The 26807-nt window shown below is 34.0% G+C and overlaps 1 protein-coding gene across 2 annotated transcripts in view; it reads right to left on the bottom strand.

Annotated features, from left to right (window-relative positions):
* The window catches only part of LOC6051690 (nuclear receptor subfamily 2 group E member 1), a 36909-nt gene that overhangs the window by 593 nt on the left and 9509 nt on the right, over positions 1–26807 (bottom strand). The window contains exons 2-4 of one of the 2 annotated variants that reach the window (XM_001868052.2): positions 16580–16727; positions 16388–16503; positions 5832–6542 (exon numbers count right to left, since the gene is read on the bottom strand). In XM_001868052.2, coding sequence (XP_001868087.2) covers positions 5832–6542; positions 16388–16503; positions 16580–16725 — 973 coding nt within the window. In that variant the 5' untranslated portion in view covers positions 16726–16727. The remainder of the gene's footprint in view (positions 1–5831; positions 6543–16387; positions 16504–16579; positions 16728–26807) is intronic. The other variant, XM_038259911.1, reaches the window with a different exon arrangement.

Genomic DNA, 26807 nt, shown 5'->3' with positions numbered 1-26807 from the left:
TTTTGAAAATATTGTTTTCGAAAAGATCGGAAAATTTTACAAATGTTTCATATTTTAACATTGAAAATCGGACCATTAGTTGCTGAGATCAGGCCTGCAAAATGTTTCCAACCCAGCGTACACATGAAGCAAACCAAAATGTCAGTTCACTGCTAGCATTTGACTGTAAGCCTACTGTGTCCGTTCAACCACTGCCGCCTGACTCGTGCCGGTCGGCTGCTGGAGAATGAGAGACGTGAAAAAATGAGCTACACTCACTCAATTCGTGTCGTATGACTGACTCGTAAAATCCTCTCTAAACACTATTTTGACTATTTTTAAACAATTGAATGGTTCTAGACTGTGCAAAACACTTGAAACAACCATAACTTATGTTCAAAATTACATTTCCACGCATAAATACTAACTTTTTGTGTAAAAACTTGTTTCTTTATGTGTGTGCGTGCAACGTCGAATGAGCGTTGGTCGACTACTGCCTCGCATTGCAGCTGCTCAGTGAGCTAGGGCACTCACGACTGAGTCGGGTTTGTTTATGTCACGGTTTTGCGGTTTAGTGAATGGATCTCAAAAATTCGAGTCAGCGTCACCGATTTTCGAGTCAGGACCCCTGACATTTTCAGCTCTGGCTGAGATATAGACATTGAAAAATGGTGGGCTGTTTGGGTGAGACTTAGAAAACATCAATTTTCCTGTTTTAAACCTTTTCATTGCAATATCTCAGCAACTAAAGGTCGTATCAACAAAGTTCGAAGAAGCAAATCATAGAAAATTTTCTCGGCTTTTCAAAAATATTTTTTTCAAAAGTGGGCAAGCATGTGCACTAATTTTAAAAAATGAAAAACTTCAACTATTTTCAAAAAAGTCACCTAAATATGGCTTTAACTTGAAAACGGTGCACTTTATCAAAATTTCACTAAAGTACTTTTTGATTGCAAATTTGATTTTACATCGAAAAATTATGTTGAAAATTTTTTGCGACCAAAATTTCGATTTAGAGCAGTTCTCTAGGATTTCGGTCATTCGATTTTTTTTGTATTTTTTAATCCGACTGAAACTTTTTTGGTGCCTTCGGTATGCCCAAAGAAGCCATTTTGCATCATTAGTTTGTCCATATAATTTTCCATACAAATTTGGCAGCTGTCCATACAAAAATGATGTATGAAAATTCAAAAATCTGTATCTTTTGAAGGAATTTTTGATCGATTTGGTGTCTTCGGCAAAGTTGTAGGTATGGATACGGACTACACTAGAAAAAATAATACACGGTAAAATTGGTGATTTTTTATTTAACTTTTGTCACTAAAACTTGATTTACAAAAAACACTATTTTTAATTTTTTTATTTTTGATATGTTTTAGAGGACATAAATGCCAACTTTTCAGAAATTTCAGGTTGTGCAAAATCATTGACCGAGTTATGAATTTTAATCAATACTGATTTTTCAAAAATCGAAATTTTGTCGTAAAATTTTCAACTTCATTTTCGATGTAAAATTAAATTTGCAATCAAAAGTACTTTAGTGAAATTTTGATAGTGCACCGTTTTCGTTATAGCCATATTTAAGTGACTTTTTGAAAATAGTCGCAGTTTTCATTTTTAAAATTAGTGCACATGTTTGCCCAGTTTTGAAAAAATATTTTGAAAAGCTGAGAAAATTCTCTATATTTTGCTTATTCGGACTTTGTTGATACGACCTTTAGTTGCTGAGATATTGCAATGCAAAGGTTTAAAAACAGGAAAATTGATGATTTCTAAGTCTCACCCAAACAACCCACCATTTTCTATCGTCAATATCTTAGCAACTAATGGTCCGATTTTCAATGTTAATATATGAAACATTTGTGAAATTTTCCGATCTTTTCGAAAAAAATATTTTCAAAATTTTCAAATCAAGACTAACATTTCAAAAAGGCCAAACATTCAATATTACGCCCTTTTAAAATGTTAGTCTTGATTTGAAAATTTTGAAAATATTTTTTTCGAAAAGATCGGAAAATTTCACAATTGTTTCATATATTAACATTGAAAATCGGACCATTAGTTGCTGAGATATTGACGATAGAAAATGGTGGGTTGTTTGGGTGAAACTTAGAAAACATCAATTTTCCTGTTTTTAAACCTTTGCATTGCAATATCTCAGCAACTAAAGGTCGTATCAACAAAGTCCGAATAAGCAAAATATAGAGAATTTTCTCAGCTTTTCAAAAATATTTTTTCAAAACTGGGCAAACATGTGCACTAATTTTAAAAATAAAAATGCGACTATTTTCAAAAAGTCACTTAAATATGGCTATAACTTGAAAACGGTGCACTTTATCAAAATTTCACTAAAGTACTTTTTGATTGCAAATTTGATTTTACATCGAAAAATGAAGTTGAAAATTTTACGACCAAAATTTCGATTTTTGAAAAATCAGTATTGATTAAAAATTCATAACTCGGTCAATGATTTTTTGCACAACCTGGAAATTTCTGAAAAGTTGGCATTTTATGTCCTCTAAAACATATCAAAAAATAAAAAAAATTAAAAATAGTGTTTTTTTGTAAATCAAGTTTTAGTGACAAAAAGTTAAATAAAAAAATCACCAAATTTTTTTTACCGTGTATTATTTTTTTCTAGTGTAGTCCGTATCCATACCTACAACTTTGCCGAAGACACCAAATCGATCAAAAAATTCCTTCAAAAGATACAGATTTTTGAATTTTCATACATCATTTTTGTATGGACAGCTGCCAAATTTGTATGGAAAATTATATGGACAAACTAATGATGCAAAATGGCTTCTTTGGGCATACCGAAGGCACCAAAAAAGTTTCAGTCGGATTAAAAAATACAAAAATTAAAATTGAAGAAAAAAGACCGATTTCGTAGAGAATTGCTCTTTATTGAAAAAATCACTATTGATTAAAAAAATCATAACTCGGTCAATGATTTTTTGCACAACCTGGAAATTTCTGAAAAGTTGGCATTTTATGTCCTATAAAACATATCAAAAAATAAAAAAAATAAAAATAGTGTTTTTTTTTTCAAATCAAGTTTTAGTAATAAAAAGTTAAATAAAAAAATCACCAATTTTTTTTACCGTGTATCATTTTATCCAGTGTAGTCTGTATCCATACCTACAACTTTGCCGAAGACACCAAATCGATCAAAAAATTCCTTCAAAAGATACAGATTTTTGAATTTTCATACATCATTTTTGTATGGACAGCTGCCAAATTTGTATGGAAATTTATATGGACAAACTAATGATGCAAAAAGGCTTCTTTGGGCATACCGAAGGCACCAAAAAAGTTTCAGTCGGATTAAAAAATACAAAAATTAAAATTGAAGAAAAAAGACCGATTCCGTAGAGAATTGCTCCATTACCGCTCCGAGACCGTCAGTGAATGCACACGAAGTTGCAACGAACGAACCAGCTCGACACTCAAATGATCTGTTCTTTTTTCTCTTTCTTGTTTGTGCGGTGCTGCGTGGTGACAGGAATCATTTGCATGCAGTCATGGGGAAATTGATCTGAATTTAGGTAAAATTCAAACGAACGAGCTCTGTGCGAATGAGAGAGGTGGTGGGCGATAACTCATTTTTTAAATCTTTCATAAATTGACTTAAGGCTCTGGAAGGCATCAGCCCCAATCGGCCATTTGGCGGCCATGTTTATTATAGAAAAACATTCAAATCTTGATTCAGAATGCTTCAATCAAAAAAAGGTTTTTTGTGTTGTTTATTCAGTTTCGGGGAATTTAAATAACAAGATATGACCCTAACATTTGAGTCCACGTTTTTTTTTTATATCCAGTAGTGCAATAATAAGTTTTCAAAAAATACAATTATTGAAGAGATTTTTTTTTCGCCGAAAAAAATCTTTTCGTTATGCTGTATATTGGAATTCCACAAAAATGGAAAATATTTTTGATCGATCCCAGACATGCTAAATATGATTTTAAACGCAGGAAAATGCATTTCTAATTGTTTTAAGTTGGTAAGATTTCTATTTACTTTAAAATTTTGAAGCTCTTTGAAAAAATATATTTTTGCCCCCCTGATTTATCGAACCGAACCGGGAGGGTGACATAAACATTGAAAAAATATTGCAACGGCCTAATCACATTTTTCACAAAATACCGTATTTTCTCAAAAATACCCATTTTTTTATAATTTGCAATATGCGTGTCAAGCGATTCGAAATTTTGCATAAATTTCAAATGCTTTAGAAACTTTTAAATGAAAAACTAAAATTTTCACAATTACCGTATTTTTCTCAAAATTTTAATTTTTTTATGATTCGCAATATGGGTATCAGATTTACCTGTTTTTTGTTCACTGTTTCAAATTTTTTATTAACTAAAAAATTATAAAAAATACATTACTTTAAAAAAATACGGTGTTTTGTGAAAATTTTAGTATTTCATTAAACAGTTAAAATACATGCAACATTTCAAATCGTGTGATACCTATATTGTAAATTATAAAAATTTGAGTTTTTTTTTCGAGAAAATGCGGTAATCAGTGAAAATGTTTGTTTTTCATTTAAAAAAAACTCTAAACAGTGAAAATTCATGCAAAATTTCGAATTGTTTGATGCCTTTATTGCGAAGTTCAAAAATTTGAGTATTTTCGAAAAAATCCGAAATTTTGTGAAAAGTTGAGTTTTTTATTAAAAAAAACTCTAAAACAGTGAAGATGCATGCTAAATTTCTAATCGTTTGATACAGTTATCCCACATATTCGGAACACCCACAAATTCGGAACACTTTTATGATTATTTGTCAATAGCATGCCAAAAGTAGCTTTTCTGTCGACCTTACTATTTTTAGAACCTTCATTTGGACATTATCTTGCTATTTCACTAGTAAAAGTAGTACTTTTTGAACAAAAAACTTCATTCCAAGACTATTTTGTCTAGAGCAGCAAAACACTGCCTCCAAATGGCCTGTTCCATGATTGTGGGATGTTATTGTGCCTCCCACAATTGTGGAACACCTGAATTTAACTGATATTTTCACAACAAAAGTTATCAAACCATGTATAAAACATCATTAAGCTTGAGTTTCATTGGTTTCAGTGTGAGAAGTCATTATTTGGTAATAAATATGTACTCCTGGAGAGATCCAAAGTTTGTTTACATTCGTAAGAAAAAAGTGTTCCGAATTTGTGGATTTCAAGGGTCAAAGTAATTCTTCAAAAACTTTATATAAAAGTTAAAATTTGCAGATGTTCGATACAGTATTCGAAAGATCGAAAGAAAAGCTTTCAAATGAAGGTAAAAACGAATCATTAAGTTCAATTATCGATTTGTTATGTTTTTTTGAACATTGGCCAATCTGGAAACCGTTCCGAATATGTGGGATGACTGTTTCCATATTGCAAACTATACAAATTTGAGTGCTATGGAAAAAAATACTGCATTTTGTGATTTGTTTTTAGTATTTATACTTTGAAACTTACCATATTATCAAAAAAATATTTACTAAGAAGAAGCTTGAAAATTCAACATTTGGTTGCTTTTTAGTCAATTTTAGAAATATACCATAAACTGGGGTCAATCGGGACACTAGGGCTAATTGGGACAGCAGTTTTAACCATGTTGGAGCACAATATTTAAATTTTTCTGGTTGATTTCGGTTAGAACAGACTCAGGCCAAATTTAAAAGCTTTACCTAAGTGCTCTAAAAACTGCTGTCCCTAATCAGACTGTAGTTCCGAATCACCCCAGATTACGGTATTAAATATAAGTTACCGTCCGTTATCGTCGATAACATTATCGCTGTTAAAATTATCAGAATAACGATAGATTATCGTTATCGTCCCGACGTTAAAAACAACTCACCACAATCTATCGGCAGGCCCCACTGGGCCGCCGTAATGACAAACAGTTCCGCCCAGGACTCCTCCAGCAGAATCTTCTGGTCGGTGGTTGGCAACTGCAGAAACGACGGCACCGATTTGGCCCACTTGACCGCCAGAAACAGCAGCTTGGCGGCCGTCTCAAACAGCATCTCCGTTTCGGTCTTGACTTCACTGACCACCGCCCTTTCCTCACTGCCGGAGACCGTCGTCGAGGGTCGCGGGTCCTCGGAGCTGCTCACTTCGTTCTCTTTGGCAGCGACCGCTGCCGCCGCCGCCGTCGCCGTGGCGCTAAAGTTCAGGATGGAGTTGATCGAGTGGCCGGTTCCGGTTCCGCCAGCCGACGGTGGATGTGGCGGTGTGGTGTCGCCGGCGATTTTGTTGAAGATCGACTCCGACAGGGATTTGTCCACCAAGGTTGGTTTGAGCGGTGGCAAGGTTGGCGTCACGCCGCCGAACGGGACCGTCGGCGGGAAGTGGTCAAAGACGCCGTAATTTGGCATGAATCGGGCCGGATCTAGCGGGGTGAAGGCCGAAGCGGAGCCGGAGCCCGTCGTGATGTGTAGCGGAAGAGGAAAGAACAGATTCGTTTGTGGCATCGGGAACGACCGGGAAGCGTAGAAATCGGACGGGTTGAGCCCGTTGATGACGGAGAGTGGGGCGCAGTTGCGAGGGGCGCGCTCATGCTGAACAGCTGGAAAAAAGTAGAAAACAAGAAAAAGAACAAATCGCTTCCGGTTAGTCTAAGTGGTGCGGTATTGTTGACTCGAAACAAGGAAGTATTCCCCCACCCTCATCCTCATCATCAGCCGTACGGTGTGGTGGTGACTTTAGACAAGTTAACGATGGAACAGCGGTTGTGATTCCCACGAGGAGCATTATTATGGACGTGTCACCCGCGCAGCGTTTTTTTATTCTTTTCTTCTTTTGCGTAGGGAAGATCCACACGGTGAATGTCAGTTTTTCACCCCCGCGAGGTGAAAGGTGGAAAAGGTGATGATGAAATGATTTTGTCAACGGACTTTATCTTATGTTTTTGGTTTGTTATTGTGCGTTGAACAAAATTGTCACGTTATCGTACTAAATTTTGTTGAATTGTCAATTCAAACTGTTTAATTATTTTAACTCTCTACAACCCAACCCCGCCTTTAGACGGGCTTCGATTCAAAAAATCCATTTTCAACCAATTTTTGATCTTTAAAAAGCATTGGAACGAAGAACTCTAAAAATTTTAGAAATTTTATGGGTTGGAAGTTTTACTTGTTATATGTGACTTTGCCAATGTTTTTGAAAATGTATTTTTTTAGGGGTCAACTATTGCTGTATTTTTTACTAACAAGTATGCAGTAAATGTTCTAGTGTCCCAGATTATGCCTCTAAGAATGTTTAAACCACGGTTTTAACAATTTAAATGATAATGGTGCCATTGTATAGCAGAACATTTGAAAAACAAGCAAAAAATCGAAAAAGTGACATGACAAAATTAGATAGGCAAAATGTAATGATAGGAGGTGGTGGAATAGGCCAAATACTACCAAAAACAAACATAAAATAAACAAGATAAATGCAAATTAAAATACTAAAAATGAAGCAAGAAAAACATAAAACAAGAGAAAAAAAGTTTTTCGTAGAACAAAAGTTGCTCAAAATGGCCTCCTGAACACGGGAAAAATAAAAAATGTCGAAAAAATGTGGGCAGTAGAGGGTTAAATTTAATTTATTGAGGAATTTGCCAGATGCGAATAGTTTGATAAATCCTTTGTAAATATTTTTTGGTCATCCAAAGGTCGTTAAAGAAACATCACTAAATCGAATCAGTATTTCTGGAGTCATATTTGATTCTTTCTCTACAAAAAAAAGCATATTTTTATTGTTTTTCATTAAAAAGCATTCAAAGGACGTGCAGATTTCCAATCCGAAGCCTTTTTGTTAATTTGATTATTCGTAAAATTATCTTGAACCGATCGCAAACGGATTTGTTTGGATCTTGCGAGGTCCATCTGAAAAGTATGTCCCTCAACTTTGATCGATTTATATATAATGTAAGGTACGCACTTCGGAAGGAACCGGTCAAGAAAAAAATCAAATGGGCAGCAGCGGCAGCGCAAGCAAGTCAGAGAGGGCGAAGAAAAGCCCCAAGAAATCGCTCCCTCTCCTTTGTTCTGCTGTTCGTAATGCTGTTTCTTGACCCCTTTCTTTCCGTTTTGCATACTAGTCTTAAAGGAAGATTTAAAGCCATTTAAAGAAAAGAAGTTGTTATGGAGGAGTAAAAAAAATAATTGAAATAACGAGTTAGAATATCAATATTTCAATTACAATACCATTGGAAAATGCATTATAAACTCTTATAGTTGATTTTTGAACCATCCCAAACACGCTGAAAATGATTCTAAGCGCAGGAGATTGCCTTTGAATTGATTTCAGTTGATTGCACTTAAATTTCCATTCAAAATTTGATTTTTTTTGAAACAAAATGTCTTTGCCCCCTGATTTTTCAGTCCTACTTTGAAGGGAGGGAGTTACAAAAACATAAACTATAATTTGTACCAGCCTAATTTAAAAAAAAAATCAAATACTGTGAAATGCCACAAAATTTTAATTATTCAATTCAAGATTAAATTTTTAAAAGGTCCTATCTGTATAGGAAACCCATGATTCATAGGTTGTATTGAAAATTTAATCTAGAATTTATAAATCGCTACTCAGTGCATTTAAGCTTTTTTTTTTTAATTCAAACATTTTAAATGATTTTAAACAAGCATTTTAAAAGCAGTTTACAAATAAAATAGTATTTCATATCAGATCTACAACTATTTTAAATTTTCTTTCGTTAAATTTATTTCAATGTTTAGACGTTATTAACACTGGAACGCCCAACGCATGTCCAACTTACACGGACGCCCAAGCCTCCCAAAAAAGTTGGAACGGTAACTTCAACTCGCTGGTTCTCGGGCATAACTCAACCAATCGGGACGATTCTTGTTTCCAGGGATTTGTAAGAATGTCTAAATGATCCTAAAATTTTGCAGAACTTGATTTGAACAAATCTGTTATTTCTGCGACCGAAAACATCGTTCCAACTTTTTCAAAAAGACTGCCTCCGCGGAATTTTTGACGATTTTTTTTACACGCGAAAAAAAAAGTTGGAACGATGTTTTTGATCGCAAAAATTACAGATATGATCAAATTGAGTTCCGCAAAGTTCTAGGATCATCTAGACATCCTAACAAATCACTGTAAAAAAGAATCATCTTGATTGGGTGAGTTATGCCCGAGAACCAGCGAGTTGAAGTTACCGTTCCAACTTTTTTGGAGCCTTGGGCGTTGGAATGTTAAACAACGATAAACAAATTGCATTTCAATATTTTGAATATAAGGCGTCATCCATAAAGTATGTCACGCTAGAATCGGCCAAAATTAACCCCCCCTCCCCCCTATGTCACACTTTGTCACGCTGGCTCCGACACCCCCTCGAAAAGAACGTCACGTTTTTCGGACCCCCCCCCCTAACTCTTATTTTTTTTGTGCAATTTTTGCATGATTGATAAACAGGATTATTATTAAATTCGAAGTTCAAAGTTTATCAAACATTATACTTTTTTATATATTTCAAACTGAATTTCTGGAGTTTTTTTCAAAAAGACCAATAAACCAAATTTCCAGTTTTTGCTTTTTGGGTATTTTTTAATACCCATGACTCAAGGCGGTTTCAAAAACACCCAAAAAGCAAAAACTGGAAATTTGGTTTATTGGTCCTTTTCAAAAAAAAAAAACTCCAGATTTTCAGTGTTCAAGAAATAGTCTAGCGTGACGTCACGGTCTCACAGACCCCCCCTCTCCCCCTTGTCACACTTTGTCACGCTTGCGACAACCCCCCCTCCCCCCCTAGAGCGTGACGTACTTTATGGATGACGCCTTACGTGTTTCAATTCAATTGATTATTAATATAATACGTATTAAAGTCATAATTGTTAACCATTTTGCAGTTTATTATATTTTTTCTCGACAAAAACTTTTAAAAATATTTGTACCAGCCTAAACAAATGTTAACATTGACTGTATTTTCACACCTAATGCCAATGTTCATTGGAGCAAGCAGGATACACTCAATGTTTACATTTGTTTGTAAGACCTGTTCAAAAAATCTGGAATTCAACTGACGGAAATTCTTCAAAATTTCCCAAGATAAATCCAATACTCCTTTTTTCAAATAAATAATTTGTGTCAGGGGGTTTAATTTTGTATCTAAAACTACTGCTAACTTTTAAAACCTTTTTCTGTTAATAATTTTGCTAAAAAGTTTTTAAAGTACCGTGAAATTGCCGTGTAATTTCAACGTTTTGTAATTGGTAAGGCTACCAACTCTTGCTGAGCAAAAATCCGTACACTTTGCCGATATGACACCATGGTGTAACAAAAACTGTCAATGAATTATTTAGATAAATTAAATTTAATAAATTTGAAAATTAAAAATATAAAACTGTGACGTTTTTAAAGCTAACAAATTTCACAAAATGCTATCAGAGTGCTTATGACTTGCATGTTTAAAAGTATTCATAAAATAAACCGTGATTTGAATCAAATCATTATGTTCTTCGATTTTTTTTTTGTTAAACGTTTAAAAGTTTACGAAATGTCAAGTTTGCTTCTACGAATAATATCGTTCTTAGTGTTTTCACGAACACTTTTCTAGAGTTTTTTATTGAAAAGGTCCTTTAAAAAACTCTAGATTTGTTAATTCAAATGTTCAAATGTTTTCACAAGTTTTAGAAAGCCTTTGGAAATGGATAAATATATTTAATAAGGAATTTCTGAAAGAACAATTCTAGAGTTTTTTTAAAGGTGCTTTCAACATATGAAAGACAATAGTTAAAAAACTCTAGAATTACAGATAATCAAGTTTGAATTGAGGAAACCCCGGAAAACTCTCCCTTTTTAATCAAACTCACAGAAAAATAAAAAAATTTAGTTAACAAAAGCTTCGACCAAATCAAAAGCAATTCAATGATTAAAAAGTTGTTGAAATTCCGTTCAAATCCGTATTATGCGTAAAATTCCCTACAAAAATTCCGGCCTGTTAAAAATCCGCGAAAAGGTTCGAAAATCCGTATGGTAAGGAAATCCGTACAGTTGGTAGCCTTAGTAATTGGCATGCCGCGTAATTACGATTTTTGCCGTGAAAAATCATTAGCCCTAATTTTTACTAACCATTCATTTTTTGAATATTTGTGTGAAAACAGTTTTTTTAAGTATGTAAAAAATAACATGAAATATACAATTGCTTAAAAAGAGTGTAACAAAAATGACTTTTTGAAACAATTTTGATAACATTTTGATCTTTAATTTCATGTCTTTCCTTTTTTCTCTGAATATCTTTTTACATATTCTAATGGCCTTTTCTTACCACGTTTTTTATAGCAACGAATTTTCTCACAAATGTGACGTACATTTTGTAGAGTGTAACAAAAATGACTTTTTGTGCACATTTGGGACTTGTTCCGGTGGGGAAACAGAAACCATATTTGAATTTTTAGTGGGATTTAATCCATACATTTGATCACTATTACGATCATCAAAGACGTGTACCTCAGATCGCATCGGTTGCAACAGGTAGAATTTTACTCCCAACATTTTGTGATAATTATTAAAATTTAACATTCAAAATGCATTATCTCATGAACTAAAAATAAAACATTGAACCCAATTGGAGAACCTTTTTAAAATTATCTCAGGAACACATTGAAGAGGTCGAAACTTCATTTAAAATATAATCTAAATGTGAAAATGTCGTAGTCACTTGTCAATAGGATGAAACCTTGGATGTAAACAAACAGTCTATCCCTTTTGCTCTTGTGGTTAAGTGTGAGTGTGATAGTCAGCTTGTTTACATCCAAGGTTTCGTCCTTTTGACAAAATTATTACGGAATTCTTTATGTAAACTAATGTCAAAAACATAAACAATGACTTTTAAAACCCGCCGTTTGACACGCATGATTTTTAAAACCCGCCAAACAAATCGCAGCAAACTGGTGGTTGCTCAGGGAAAATGTCCTTGTCAAATAATTTCTGTTTTCCTTTGAAACGGTGGTAATTTTTCGGTGGCACAGTCGTTTTTAGTCGTTTTTAGTTTCCTGATTCTATAGATCGATTTTTATTGAAAAAGCGCTTAGTTTTTCTTGATATAAAACACGATAAATGGAGGAGGTTTTTAAATACGTAATTTTTGTTAAATTTAAATCCTCGCTCATCCGTTTGCACACCGTTTCATAAGAAAACAACGGTGGATAGGGTTTAATTTGATTCATGAATGTTGGTTTTAGGCTTTTAGCTGGCTGAAAAGCTAAATTTCACGCAAGGAAGCAAATATTTAACCTCAGATATTGTTTGCTTAATGCTTTTCTTGCTCCAGCAAAAGAAACAGAAAGAATCTGAATTACTTCTTTGCTCACTCTTTGTCCGAGGCAAAAAATGATTGAAGAAAACTTTTTTTTTTTTTAAAGAAGTATAGTGCCTTGAACAAGTAACTAAGTAAGATAAAAAAACAATAATGGCATTAGGTTCAATTTCAAGTTTAATCTTTGTGCCTATTTTTTTTAATTAAAAAAGAATAATTTGTCAAGAATGACAGCTTAAAAAGGTTCTAATCAATTTCGAAATAATTGTTATTGATCATTTTGATTTTAAGCAACACAACACACAAACACCCCTCCCCCTTTTTCTAAAATCGTTTGTATTTCACCTTGTTTAAAATTTAAATAACTCATAATCTACTGATAATATACGATCATTCTTCGACTTCAGATTCAATTTGACTTAGAATTTTTTTTTTCAATTTTCACACCGAAGCGCCAGAAGTGATCAGGGGGACGACTTCACCTTCCTTCATCCGTTCAACATCCGGAACCACATAATTCCATTTTGATGGGACTATTGTGATGAATGAATGGGATCCGGATTCCTGAAATAAATTGGCCACTTGTCCTGATCTCGGTGCGATCCGGTCTAGTTTAAAACCAGGACCTAAACAAACCAAAACGGTTTCAAAGGAAAACACTATTTTTTGACAAGGACATTTTCCCTGAGCAACCACCAGTTTGCTGCGATTTGTTTGGCGGGTTTTAAAAATCATGCATGTCAAACGGCGGGTTATAAAAGTCATTGTTTATGTTTTTGACATAAGTTTACATAAAGAATTTAGCAAAAAGTTGTCATTTGCGCGACATAGGGGAGAGTGGGGAGACTTGATCCCCGGGGAGACTTGATCCCAAGCCTGTATCTCGTCAGCATGTTGGTAAAACAATTAGCTTTGTTCTAGAAAGTTGTGCGAAATTGACTAAAACTCATTGTAGAAAACAAAGAAAAAAAAAAATAAAAAATGTTTAGATTGAGTTACACACATTTTTCGAAGAAGTGCTGCAAAAAACTTCCAAGAGATCTTTTTTCTTTGTTTTGATAAGTATAGAAAACACTCAAAATTTATTTAAAAAATATTTTTATACATGAATTGTATGATAAACATATCATCTCTAAAACCCTTACGCATTTGACGTTAAATTTATCGTCATACTATTTTTACAATCAATTGTTTTAAAAAGTGCGTTTAGGGAGACTTGATCCCTGCATTTTTACAGTCACTGGAATCAGCCTCAAGATTAAATAATTTGGCTGGGTTTTCGTACATAGTTTCCTTCAGTATAGTTGTACATAACTAACTGCAGTTTGAACCATTTTTCAAAAGTTTTGTAAACAAAAATTACCAGCTTTAGTAAACATGCTCAATTTTTGTCTAAAAAAGAAAATTTTAAGTTTTTAAATATTTTGCATGCTAAACTTGTTATATTTTGAACACAAACGTACAGGTTAAATGTGACATTGCTGTAACTTATAGAAAATTAAAAGTTTGGATGAATAAAAAACATTTTGCTTAAGATTTCTTCAAAATGTTGAAAGGGGGATCAATTTACCCCCAACATTTTGAAAATGCCGGTTTAAAATATTTTTATAAAACGCTTGGCATTATTCTAAGAGTTTATCTGATGAAATACCCTTATCAGCCAAACATAGTTGAATGTTTAAGCTTTCAATTCATGCAAAAAGATCATAGTTTTGTGAGAAATTGACAGAGTTATGTGCGATACAAAAAAAGGGGATCAAGTCTCCCCACTCTCCCCTACACTGTAAAATTTTTAATTGGAATATGGTCCAATGGATTCTACTACAATAATCATTTAAATGAAACCTGGCTCAACTTTGTACGGTTGTTGCGATTCCCAGAGATATCGCAGTTTTTAAAATGGAAACTTTTTGTTTTTTGCGAAAAAGGCTTTGGTGTCATAAAGGAAAAAGTGATTCGATTTGGATAAAAATCGAGATTCATGCTTGTTTTGGATATATCAACCGACCCACCAAATTTAAACTGGATCTAAAATTGTTGATTTTGAGTGCTGGTTGAATTTCTATTTCCTATTTTTTTTTTAGAAAAATATTTTTTGACCGCTAATTTTCCGGCCCGATTTTGAAAAGAGGGCCTTTGATTTTTTTTCAACGGCCTTATTTTTACATAAAATACAGAAAATGTTAAAGAAAAACACAAAAAATGACCTATAAAACAATGGCAAACTCACATAAAAAACAACCCAAACTTCTAACCCTAAAATTTTCTAAGGTTTTAAAAGTTCTTCTTTACAGTTAAATATTTTTAAAAGTTTTTGTCCCCCCCCCCCCCCCCTTCTTCAAAATTGGCCCGAAAAATCAGGGGGCAAAAAAATATTTTTGCAATTAACTTCAAAATTTCAATGAAAATTCAAGTGCAACCAGCTGAAATCAAATTAAAATACATTCTTCTGCGTTTAAAATCATTTTTAGCATGTTTGGGTTTATAAAAAAATCTTAAATTTTTTAGAAAATTTTCGATGCAAAATCTTTTTTTCGATACAATTTTTATTTTTGTCTGATCTTAGATTTTTTGAAAACTAGAGATTGCAAAACAACTGAACTAGTGTAAAATGTATTTTAAAACACCTTTTTCATTTAAATGTGAAGACTATGGCTTGTTATTTAAAATTTTATATTTTTTTATTTTTTTGCCCTTCCCCCTTGACCTCGGCCAGGGCCGAGGGACAAAAACTTTTTTAAATATTTGCATCGGCCTTAATGAGTTTTTACTACGAATCACATAAAAGGAATATTTTCAGTTCTTGCTAATTGATCTTATAAGGAGTAAATATTTGGTTAAAAAAAGAACGTATACTATTTTTATTCAATAAAAACAAGTGCTACAGCTTTGAGCTGCAGCATTTTTGTTTTCTAGAAAACAGCAACATTATGACACGATTGTGATTAAATTCAAACAAACTACCTCCGTTTTCCTGGCCAGACAAATCAAACATTTAACAGAGACTGCCGGTGACATCTGACACACAAGTTCGCGCTCCCAACACAAGCTGAAGAGCAAAGGGAGAAATCGACCGAGAATCAAACACTTGTCATATCACTTCCATCTCTCAGGGTGCAATTAGGCCATAAGTACCAAAAGCAATCCCGAACCAAAATATGTTTACATTCAACCACAGCAGCAGCAGCAGCAGACATGGCATGGGGGGCAACCCTAACCACCACCACCACGCGAGAGAACGCGAACACGTGCCACTGGCTGATATGCCCGGAATAATGCCGCGGAAAATTGTAGCCACACTTTCTCACTTATCGAACATCAGCCTTGTCGATGTTCACTTTTACACATCCCCTCTCGCGTTCGAAACAAGTTGAGTGTGTGACACAAGAAACTGTCTTGCAATTGTGCTTCCGTAACCACCCTAAACCACCCCCTAGAAATCACCCCCTCTAAACAGTCGGAAGAGACTTGCTCGCTGTTTGGGCGTGAAACGGAAGCGACAAAAAAAAAATAAAATAAAAAAAAAATACAAAAACATATTTACATTCAAGCAGCTCTTTAATTGCTAAACCAACAAGTCGTTGAGGTTGCTGTTGTTGATTTGTTTGCAGCACCCATCTGAACTTTCACACCTTGTTTGTCCAACCCCCGGGAGATGATCTGCGATGGAAATTGATTTGTTGATGTGGGTGGGAATGGAGTGGGTGGAAATTTGAGGACAGTCTGTCTGCTGGTGGAGTATCGAGGAGTTGAAAAATTCTGCAGTTATTAGAATGAAATTTTCATAATTGTTTTGTAGTTTCAAAAATAAAATCTTTTTATTAAAGACATATTCCGAGATTGAAAAAAAATGTTTTTATCCCAGAACTAAACCAATGGGATCAACTAACAGTATTTTTTTAAATTTGTTTTTAAGATTATAGCATAACTTTGTAAAATAGTTTGCATCCTAAGTCATCCTCAAAATTACTCAAGAAAAAAGATTGGAAATTTGTCATTTTTCAGTATACTGATTCCTTTGTGCTCTCATCATCATCGAATTCAATAATTCAAATATCGTTTATGAAAAAAGAAACAAATTTTGTCTAAGCCGTGAGGAATTTTTTTCTGAATTTGTTCTTGACAGTGAAATTTATGAATTTTACCTTCCCGTCGCATGTTGGCCTGGATACATTTGGCGAACCGGCATGCCTGGCACTGGTTCCGTCGGGACACATCGACGATGCATTTTCCACCCTCTTTGCAAACGTACTCCAAATTCCTGCACCGAGAAAGGAAATCAGAACAACCACATTAATCGATTATCTCTAGCGTCTACTGTCGAAGGTGTCCTTTACAAGTTGTACCTTCTGATGCTTCGCTTGAAGAACCCCCGGCAGCCGTCGCAGGACGGGACGCCGTAGTGTTTGCCCGACGCCCGGTCACCGCACACCTTGCAGAGGGCGCCCTGGCCCGAGGACAGCTTCAGCGTCGGCTCGACCATGGCTGAGGATGGGAAAAATCAAATTGTTTATTTTGTTCAATAGTTTTCCGCCGTTGGAAATTATTTTTAACAATTTACATTAAAAGCAGAACGAATTTTATTGTAGCAAATTTTGGTGAATTCGAAATAACACGAAACGAAACTATTGGCACTACGCCCCCCGGGGCATGGCCTTCCTCTAACGTGGGATTTCTGCTCCAGCGCCTCTGACGAGACAGGAGAAACCGGGACCGACGTTTTACTTCACCATCCGATAGAAGCTCAGTGGATAAGGCGGGAATCGAACCCGCGTCTCATAGCATCATCGGGATCGGCAGCCGAAGCCGCTACCCCTGCGCCACGAGACCCATGCAAACTATTTTACAAAGTTATGCTATAATCTTAAAAACAAATTTAAAAAAATACTGTTAGTTGATCCCATTGGTTTAGTTCTGGGATAAAAACATTTTTTTTCAATCTCGGAATATGTCTTTAATAAAAAGATTTTATTTTTGAAACTACAAAACAATTATGAAAATTTCATTCTAATAACTGCAGAATTTTTCAACTCCTCGATACTCCACCAGCAGACAGACTGTCCTCAAATTTCCACCCACTCCATTCCCACCCACATCAACAAATCAATTTCCATCGCAAATAACACCTTAGAGCTTTTTTTTTAAAGGAATTTTTAGATTGCAACTTGGAAAAATATGGCATCGTCAGAAAAAAAAAAAAACATTTTCGTGAATTCAATTTTTTTTGCTGAATTGCATTAATTAATTTCTCCAGAATTTAGTTATTTTTCTTTTGAGTATTTATTTGTATTTTTTGATATGGTTGAAACTTTGTCCATGCATTCTTTATGTCAAAAGAAGCAATATTCTGAATCATGTGTTTCTTTCCATACAGGGCTCCATACAATTTTGCGGATCGGTCACACAGAATGGGCATGGTAATATTAAAAAATCTGTATCTTTTGAAGGAATTACAGTTTTCTTAAAGCTGAGAGTAATTACAGAGGATCTTATGTGTAAATGTTAGTGGGAGGGGAGCGAGAAGAAAAAATCCCGAGATAAAGTTGAATTCTCAAAACACGATTTTCTTTGAATTTTAATGTTGTTATGCTTACACAAAAAGCAAAACAAAAAAGCATTTTTACACAAAAAGAATCTTTAGCGTTATAGTTTCGGATTGCGCAAAAATGTTCAACAAAATTTCAAAAATGGTTTAAGATGCAAAATCATATTTGCAATTGAAGATGTTTTCATATTTTCTTTGATAAATGCACATGTATTTTTTTTTTCGTTTTTAAAATACTTTGTAAAGAAAAAGCAAGCTGCACAAAATATTTTTAAACAGCTGAGAAATTACCTACAATTTTTTTTTTGGTTTTGTTGATCGGACTGCTGGTTGTTGAGATGCAGCCTCTTAAAATTTGTATTTTGTTAAATCGAAATTTTTATCAGGATCATGAGAGCTCTCATATTTCAACTCACGACATCTCGGAAACTGTTGGTTCGGTTTTCAAAATTACAAAATGAAACTAATGTGAAATTTCCTGTTTTTTATGAAAAATATCAGTTCCAAGATTTGTATATGTTTAAAATATGTTTTAAGCCCTTTCAATAAGTTATTCTTGATTAAAAACATATTTTGCACTGAAAAGAGCAGACAATTTCACATAAGTTTATTTATTTGACATTGAAAATCAAACTATTTTTTCACCAAATTTGAACTTTTTAATCATCAAAAAATCAGGATCAACTCGGATCGTTTTGTACACTTCTACAAAGTTGTAGGAAACTCAATTTTCCTAGGAAATTCAATTTCCTACTAGAATCTCACACTTCGACGTCGTCGTGCTATCTTGTCGCACCCGCCATTTCGACGTTCCGAGAAAAACGAGTTTTAATGTTTGACCTTGAATGAGCATGAGCATGAGCATGAGAGACCACCCATGCACAGTGTTCGGAATGGCAAAATTAAGTGGAATAAATTGATAATTCCTTTATTTGACGTCCTAGCCAAATGGTGTCTTCGGAAGAGTTGTTGTACTTGATAAGGACTATCTTTTGAAGTTATTGACATACATCACGGCTTGTCTAAAGGTTATTTTTATAAAACTTGTATGAACCTCGGTAATTCTTTCTGGAGCTTGTTGGGGGGACTGTCCCGAGTCAGGGAAACTGTTTTTTAAAAAAATCTATCGGTAAAAATTGATTTTATCTCATTTTGAAGTTTTTATACTATATATTTGAGCTAAAATCATGAAAAAGTATTAAATAAATTGATGAAAATATGATGTTTTTTCATTTCGTTTCATAAAAACTTCGGTTTTGAGTACCCTAAACATGTCTTCAATATCCTACATCATGGAAAAATGTTAATCTTGGTCGTGTGGTTCAATAATAGCTGCAAAATATGTTTTTTCCTATTTTTTTTTTAATTCTTCTTGAAACATCAACTTTATTCGTGTTTATCAAAACTGTTTACCTGTATTTTTTAGCAAATTACATCCAGAATAAATTTACACAATAAACATGTTATTACATCAAATCTCTGAAAAGTTACAACCTGTTACAACAATTTTAGTGTAGAGAAATTGCAAATTTTAAAATTCTGTGATATTTATTCCATTTTCTTCCTTATAGTAATTACAGGATGACAAATCAAAAGTCCTGAGTTGGATTTAAATCTTATTTTATTTGTAAAAAAAAATACGTTAAAAAATTATTGAACATCTTACAACATTCTGCTAAGCGACTTAAGTGTACTGTCGAATAAAATGTTGTATTTACGGTGTTCCAATAAAACAATTTCCTGCGCAAACGGCATGGCCAAACTCTTAAGTGCTCTGATTGACTTTAAATTTTCGGGATTCTCTACCCAAAATAGTTTTATTTTATACATAATTTTTGTTCGGTTATTAGGCTGGTTCCTGCTGCGTCAAGGCGGTTCAAAGATGACAATTTTGAGTATTTTTTTTAAATCATTGTCAAATGCCATTTCGACATAACTCATGCGTATTTTTCCTTGAATGCCTAATTAGTCGCTTTTATTTTACAAACCGGATGACTTTAATTGGTTGAAACAATGTCAAGTTATGGTTTTGGAAATATGTTTTTATTGCAAAATCGTTTAAATTGCCATTTTATGACCCACCCTAACGTGGCAGGAACCATCCTAATAACCTAACAAAAATTATTTATAAAATAAAACTATATTGGGTAGAGAATCCCGAAAATTTTAAGCCGATCCAAGCACTTAAGAGTTTGGCCATGCCGTTTACGTAGGAAATTGTTGTATTGGAACACCGTAAATACAAAATTTTTATTCGACAATACACTTGAGTCGCTTACCAGAATTTTGTGAGATGTTCAATAATTTTTCAACGTATTTTTTCTACATATAAACTAAGATTTAAATCCAACTCAAGGCTTTTTATTTGTCATCCTGAAATTACTTTGAGTAGTAGTAGGAAGAAAATTGAATAAATATCACAGAATTTTTAAATTTGCAATTTCTCTACACTAAAATTGTTGAAACTTTTCAGAGATTTGATGTCATAACATGTTTATTGTGCAAATTTATTCTGGATGTTATTTGCCAAAAAAAAACAGGTATACAGTTTTGATAAACACGAATAAAGTTGATGTTTCAAGAAGAATTTAAAAAAAAATAGGAAAAAACATATTTTGCAGCTATTATTGAACCTGACGACCAAGATTAACATTTTTCCATGATGTAGGATATTGAAGACATGTTTAGGGAACTCGAAACCGGAGTTTTGATGAAACAAAATGAAAAAACATCATATTTTCATCAATTTATTTAATACTTTTTCATGATTTTAGCTCAAATATATAGTATAAACACTTCAAAATGAGATAATACCAATTTTTACCGATAGATTTTTTTGAAAAACAGTTTCCCTGACTCGGGACAGTCCCCCCAACAAGCTCCAGAAAGAATTACCGAGGTTCAATCAAGTTTTATTAAAATAACCTTTAGACAAGCCGTGTACATACGACCTTCCAGGGTGTCAACCAAAAACTAACTTTGTTGGATGACGTTGCAGGGCTTTGGTGTCTTGGACAAAGTTGTAGAGGAGAAAATTTCATGAAAGTTTGTCGTAGGTGCCAAATTTGTTGCTCTTAATCTACTTGAGATATACCCCATTTTTGCAAAAATTATCCAAAAAAGCACTTTTTTGGTAATAACTCAAAATGTTAGCATTTTAGGGCCTACTATGTTCCGAAGAGTTGTTTATGACATAAAATTACACATATTTGCTGAAGACAGCAAAATGTTTTGAGCCTCTATTGAGGAGTTATAACCATTTTTAGGTGATTTTGAGCCTATTTTCAAGTTGCTATGTTTTCAAAATGGCGCATTTTGGCGCAAAACCGAACAATACACCTGAAAGTACTCACTTTCAACTACATTTCCTGAGAATATCTCCGTGTCTATTGGTGTCTATTTTTAGATAACTCTATTTGAATTTAACGGTTTTTAATCAATTTATTTATAATTTTTAAGCGGAATCTTAATGAAAACGTGGTAATAATCGGTAAAATGAAGGGTTAATTGATGGATTTTTATGGAAAATGCATTATTTATGCTTTAATTATAACACACATTCTAAAATTATGAAAAAAAAAAAACATATTTAGCCCAAAACTAATGCAAGTTAAAATTTTAAGTGTTTGAAATTAAGTATTTTCTTTTATACTTGGTCAATTCAGAAAGGTTGTCGTATTTTTTCATAGACAATGTATTTTCCATAAAAATCGATCAAATTACCCTTCAATATTCCGATTATTACCACGATTTCAATAAGATTCCGCTTAAAAATTATTAACAAATTAAATAAAAACCGTCAAATTCAAATTGAGATATCTAAAAATGGACAGCGATAGACACGGAGATATTTTCAGGAAATGTAGTTGAAAGTGTGTACTTTCAGGTGCATTGTTCGGTTTTGCGCCAAAAAGCGCCATTTTGAAAACATAGCAACTTGAAAATAGGCTCGAAATCACCTAAAAATGGTTATAACTCCTCAATAAAGGCTCAAAACATTTTGCTGTCTTCGGCAAAGATGTGTAACTTTATGTCATAAACAATACTTCGGAACATAAAAGGCCGCTAAAATGCTAACATTTTGAGTTATCACCAAAAAAAAGCTTTTTTGGACCATTTTTGCAAAAATGACGTATATTTCGAGTAGATTAAGAGCTACAAATTTGGCACCTTCGACAAACTTTCATGAAATTTTCTCCTCTACAACTTTGTCGAAGACACCAAAGCCCTACAACGTCATCCAACAAAGTTAGTTTTTGGTTGACACCCTGGAATGTCGTCACCCTGTATGTCAATAACTTCAAAAGATAGTCCTTATCAAGTACAACAACTCTTCCGAAGACACCATTTCGCTATGACGTCAAATAAAGGAGTTATCAATTTATTCCACTTAATTTTGCCATTCCGAACACTGTGCCATGGTTGCCCCTCCGTTGCTGAACAGAACCGTAAAATCCTTTCAGCTCTACTGATCCTAGGCTTCGACGATCAAGTGGTGTTTCCCTTATCAACAGCATGCATGAATGCACCGAAAAGATAAAACACCACGATTGCTAAAACTAGATCAGTTGCGAATAGGTAACAGTCATTGGCCACCAACGGCGCCCGCCATGTCAGTTTGTAGACCTCGAGTTTAAGGGACGGGAATGTTATTTAGCGCAGGTTGCTACTAAGGCAGCTGATTTACTCTGTGCTTACACCCCACAAGCGCCAGGAACCTGAAAATTTGTTAGTAGGATAGGGTGTTTGGTAAGGATTCATCATAGAAGATGATGATGCGACCCAAAATCATAGTGTTTGTTGAAAGGTATTATGTTTTATTCTCAAGGCAAGCAATCGGATGCTGCGGATGAGACATTTCCCGTTTATCGGCTGTTAAATTTTAATAGAAATGGTTTAATCTTAGACAGCCGGCTGTGGAAAGATAGAACCAAAATTATTTGTAATTAAACGATGAAGGATTTAACAGTCTGACTTTTTAATTGAGATGTTTTTACGAGTTTTACATGATTGATGTTTAGTGGGGTACTGATTCCGTTTTAATGTTTGACCTTGAATAAACAAAAACGAAAGCACGCAATGTAAACAATAACAAACACGTTTTGTTTGGCTGACCATTATGGTGAAGCCGTTTATCATTTTCGAAGCTACTTGATCATCACTATAAAATATTCTGTATTAAATTCAATTAAACGAATTTCCGCACCAAAAGGAATCAGCGTGTTCCGGTCCACTGAAAGAATTTTTGATCTACATCAATTGTGCTTCAAAATTTGTATTATTTTGTGGCACTGTCATTTAACGTCCTAGTTGGCAATCATTGATTAATGACGATATTCATAACTTCACAAGGAATGGGATAATCGTTACCAAAAGGAATCAGCATGTGTAGGGCACTATTCTAAACAACTTGTTGAAGGAATTTTGTCAAAATATTGAAAGCGACGCAAAATTTATATCTTTTGAGCGAAAAATCATGACAATGATGGAAGTCTTCACGTTATGTGCATTGTCCCGAAGTTTGGTTAAAGTTGGTTGCTGGAGTCCCGAGTTATAATTACAAATGTTTACGGTAGTCTAACTTGTACGTGCGTCAAACGCGTTCTGACCTGAAATCCCTTTGCCCTTTGTCGCACTTACATCAATTTTCAGGGAGTGACAAGATAGTAACGACAAAATTGAAACTTCTTCCATATGAAAAGTGCAAAAATTTTCGGAGCTCTTTTGGTTTTCATTGAATATCTCAGGATTGAAATCGAATTTTGGGGATCTGTGAAGGTCAAAAGATTAGGCATTGTGAGCTGCACAAAATGGCGTTCTTAACTCAATTTGTCCCAAAATGCACGTACGACAAGTTAGCACGACGGCGACGACTTGGACAATTTTGGGCGAGACCCGCACCACCTGGCAGAAAAATACTGAGATGATGTTTTTCTGCATACATTTTTGCGATTTCCCCATACAAGCTTCATCGTTAAAAAGCGACCCCTTAACCTTAACCGATTTGGCTCAAAGTTTGCACAGATACTTAGTTTTGCCTAAGGATTCGAATCAGAGGGTATCCCTGATGTCGATTTTTTTATGGTCACCCTACTCACCACACATAACCTTTGGATGCATAGAAATAAGCAGAAACTTGCAACAGAGACCATAAAAGACCAGGGGGTCGTTTATGTGGATTGCGTTGCTTTGGGTCTAAAAATGATTTTTTTAAAGTTTTGATTTACAATATTTTTGTTTTTTTTTTCTCCAAAAATCTTTTTTTTCAAAAAGTCATGTATCAAGCTTTCAGATTTCAATTTCTAATGAATCTTGACCAAACTTGAAACTCTTCATTTAACTTACCTCAAATTTATATAAATTGAATTAAAAGTTAATAAACTTAATTAAACAAACACTTAATTGAAATTTTGTTTTTTGATGTTTCAGTTATGTAAACCGTACTAATGATCGATTTGAAGTAATTAATTTGCTCACATTGTAAAAAAATCAAGGTTTTCAAAATATCGATTTTCAACGAAACTTTATTTTTGAACTTTATAATAAAACGTACATGAACATTGTTCGACACAGCCCAGTACATGTTTTAAAAATAGAAATCATGAGAAAAGTCTTACGAGTTGAATGATATTTGAAAAATAATTGAAACCCTGGATTATGGTGCTAGAAATACGTGTTAAAATTGGTTTTAATAAATAGAAACATTGAAAGAATTAAATTCAATTTATTGTCTCCCTTGAAAATATTCACAAATTACTTAATTGTTCAGCAAAGCCCTCAGATGTCAGTTTTCACAGTGACTGTGAAAAATGCAAATTTGTGCGGCGCTATCAATCGAATATTATCGTAACACTCATTGAACAAAATCAATGCGCGATTGATTGAACAACACAAAAAAATGTCTTGTCATACTAAGGTTCACCCTTCAAATAAAAAATCAACCTTTCAAAAATCTCTCCCGTTCGGCAACCACCTGCAAATACAAACGGTATACTTTCGGCGGTCAGTAATTATCCCTCCTTCTCTCCGAGGTGAATGAGGTTCATGTAATGATTATAACCTTTCAATCAAACCAACAACAAACCACATGTAACCCCTTCACCCCGATTTAATACCCTGTTCAAAACGGTATCGAGAAAGGGGGTGAAAAAAATATGAAAAAGTCAAACCGTTTGCCATCCAATTTTCCGCACGCGCCATTGTTTTGATATCAAGTATAGATGAAATTAGTGGTCCTCTCACACCGGAAAGCAGTCCAGTTCTAAAGTGGGCCGTGGAAGCGGAACATATGTCCGTCCAGGTATCGCCACTAATTGCGTTGGTTTCGCCTCGATATCCTTTGTCCTTTTCAGCGGAACCACATCGAAAAAAGTGATTGTTTCTGCCGGGGGGGTAGCCCAGGTTGATGGAAATTTAATGTCTGAGGTATCAATTATTCAACTCACGGTGCTCAAAATACCGTTATTATGAAAAAAAATATGCACTCCGAGATTTTGGGGTCTATCGATTCCTTACACCATAGCGCATCTCTGTGCAAAAAATAAAAACATTCGCTGATGTAGTTTTCGAGATACAGCCCTTTTAAGATGTTACATCCGATTTTTAATAAGAAAACCAAAACAATCAATACAATTTCAGCACTTTAAAGAATATGCATTTCGAGATAAAGTTGTTTTTGCTTCATATGACTGTCAAGTATCTCTGGGCCAAGCTTCAGAAGGTTTGCTGATGTAGTTCTCGAGATACAGCCATTTTAAAATGTTATTTCCGATTTTTTCAAAGAAAATCCATAAAATCAATACAATTTCAGCAATTTAAAAATATGCATTTCGAGATAATGATGTTTTTGCTTCATATGACTGTCAAGTATCTCTGGGCCAAGTTTCAGAAGGTTTGCTGATGTAGTTCTCGAGATACAGCCATTTTAAAATGTTATTTCCGATTTTTTCAAAGAAAATCCATGAAATCAATTTAATTTCAGCATTTTAAAGAATATGCATTTCAAAATAATGATGTTTTTTGCTTCATATGACTGTCAAGTATCTCTGGGCCAAGTTTTAGAAGGTTTGCTGATGTAGTTCTCGAGATACAGCCATTTGTAAATGTTATTTCCGATTTTTTCAAAGAAAATCCATAAAATCAATACAATTTCAGCACTTTAAAGAATATGCATTTCGAGATAATGATGTTTTTTGCTTCATATGACTGTCAAGTATCTCTGGGTCAAGTTTCAGAAGGTTTGCTGATGTAGTTCTCGAGATACAACCATTTTAAAATGTTATTTCCGATTTTTTCAAAGAAAATCCATAAAATCAATACAATTTCAGCACTTTAGAGAATATGCATTTCGAGATAAAGATGTTTTTTGCTTCATATGACTTTCAAGTATCTCTGGGCCAAGTTTCAGAAGGTTTGCTGATGTAGTTCTGGAGATACAGCCATTTTAAAATGTTATTTCCGATTTTTTCAAAGAAAATCCATAAAATCAACACAATTTCAGCACTTTAAAGAATATGCATTTCGAGATAAAGATGTTTTTGTTTCATATGACTGTCAAGTATCTCTGGGCCAAGTTTCAGAAGGTTTGCTGATGTAGTTCTGGAGATACAGCCATTTTAAAATGTTATTTCCGATTTTTCAAAGAAAATCCATAAAATCAATACAATTTCAGCACTTTAAAGAACATGCATTTCGAGATAATGATGTTTTTGCTTCATATGACTGTCAAGTATCTCTGGGCCAAGTTTCAGAAGGTTTGCTGATGTAGTTCTCGAGATACAGCCATTTTAAAATGTTATTTCCGATTTTTTCAAAGAAAATCCATAAAATCAATACAATTTCAGCACTTTAGAGAATATGCATTTCGAGATAAAGATGTTTTTTGCTTCATATGACTGTCAAGTATCTCTGGGACAAGTTTCAGAAGGTTTGCTGATGTAGTTCTCGAGATACAGCCATTTTAAAATGTTATTTCCGATTTTTTCAAAGAAAATCCATAAAATCAATACAATTTCAGCACT

The sequence above is a fragment of the Culex quinquefasciatus genome, chromosome 3 (genome assembly GCF_015732765.1).
Source record: "Culex quinquefasciatus strain JHB chromosome 3, VPISU_Cqui_1.0_pri_paternal, whole genome shotgun sequence".
Lineage (NCBI taxonomy): Eukaryota > Metazoa > Arthropoda > Insecta > Diptera > Culicidae > Culex > Culex quinquefasciatus.
The sequence above is the reverse complement of the archived record's forward strand: the minus strand, read 5'-3'. Positions and strand labels throughout refer to the sequence as shown.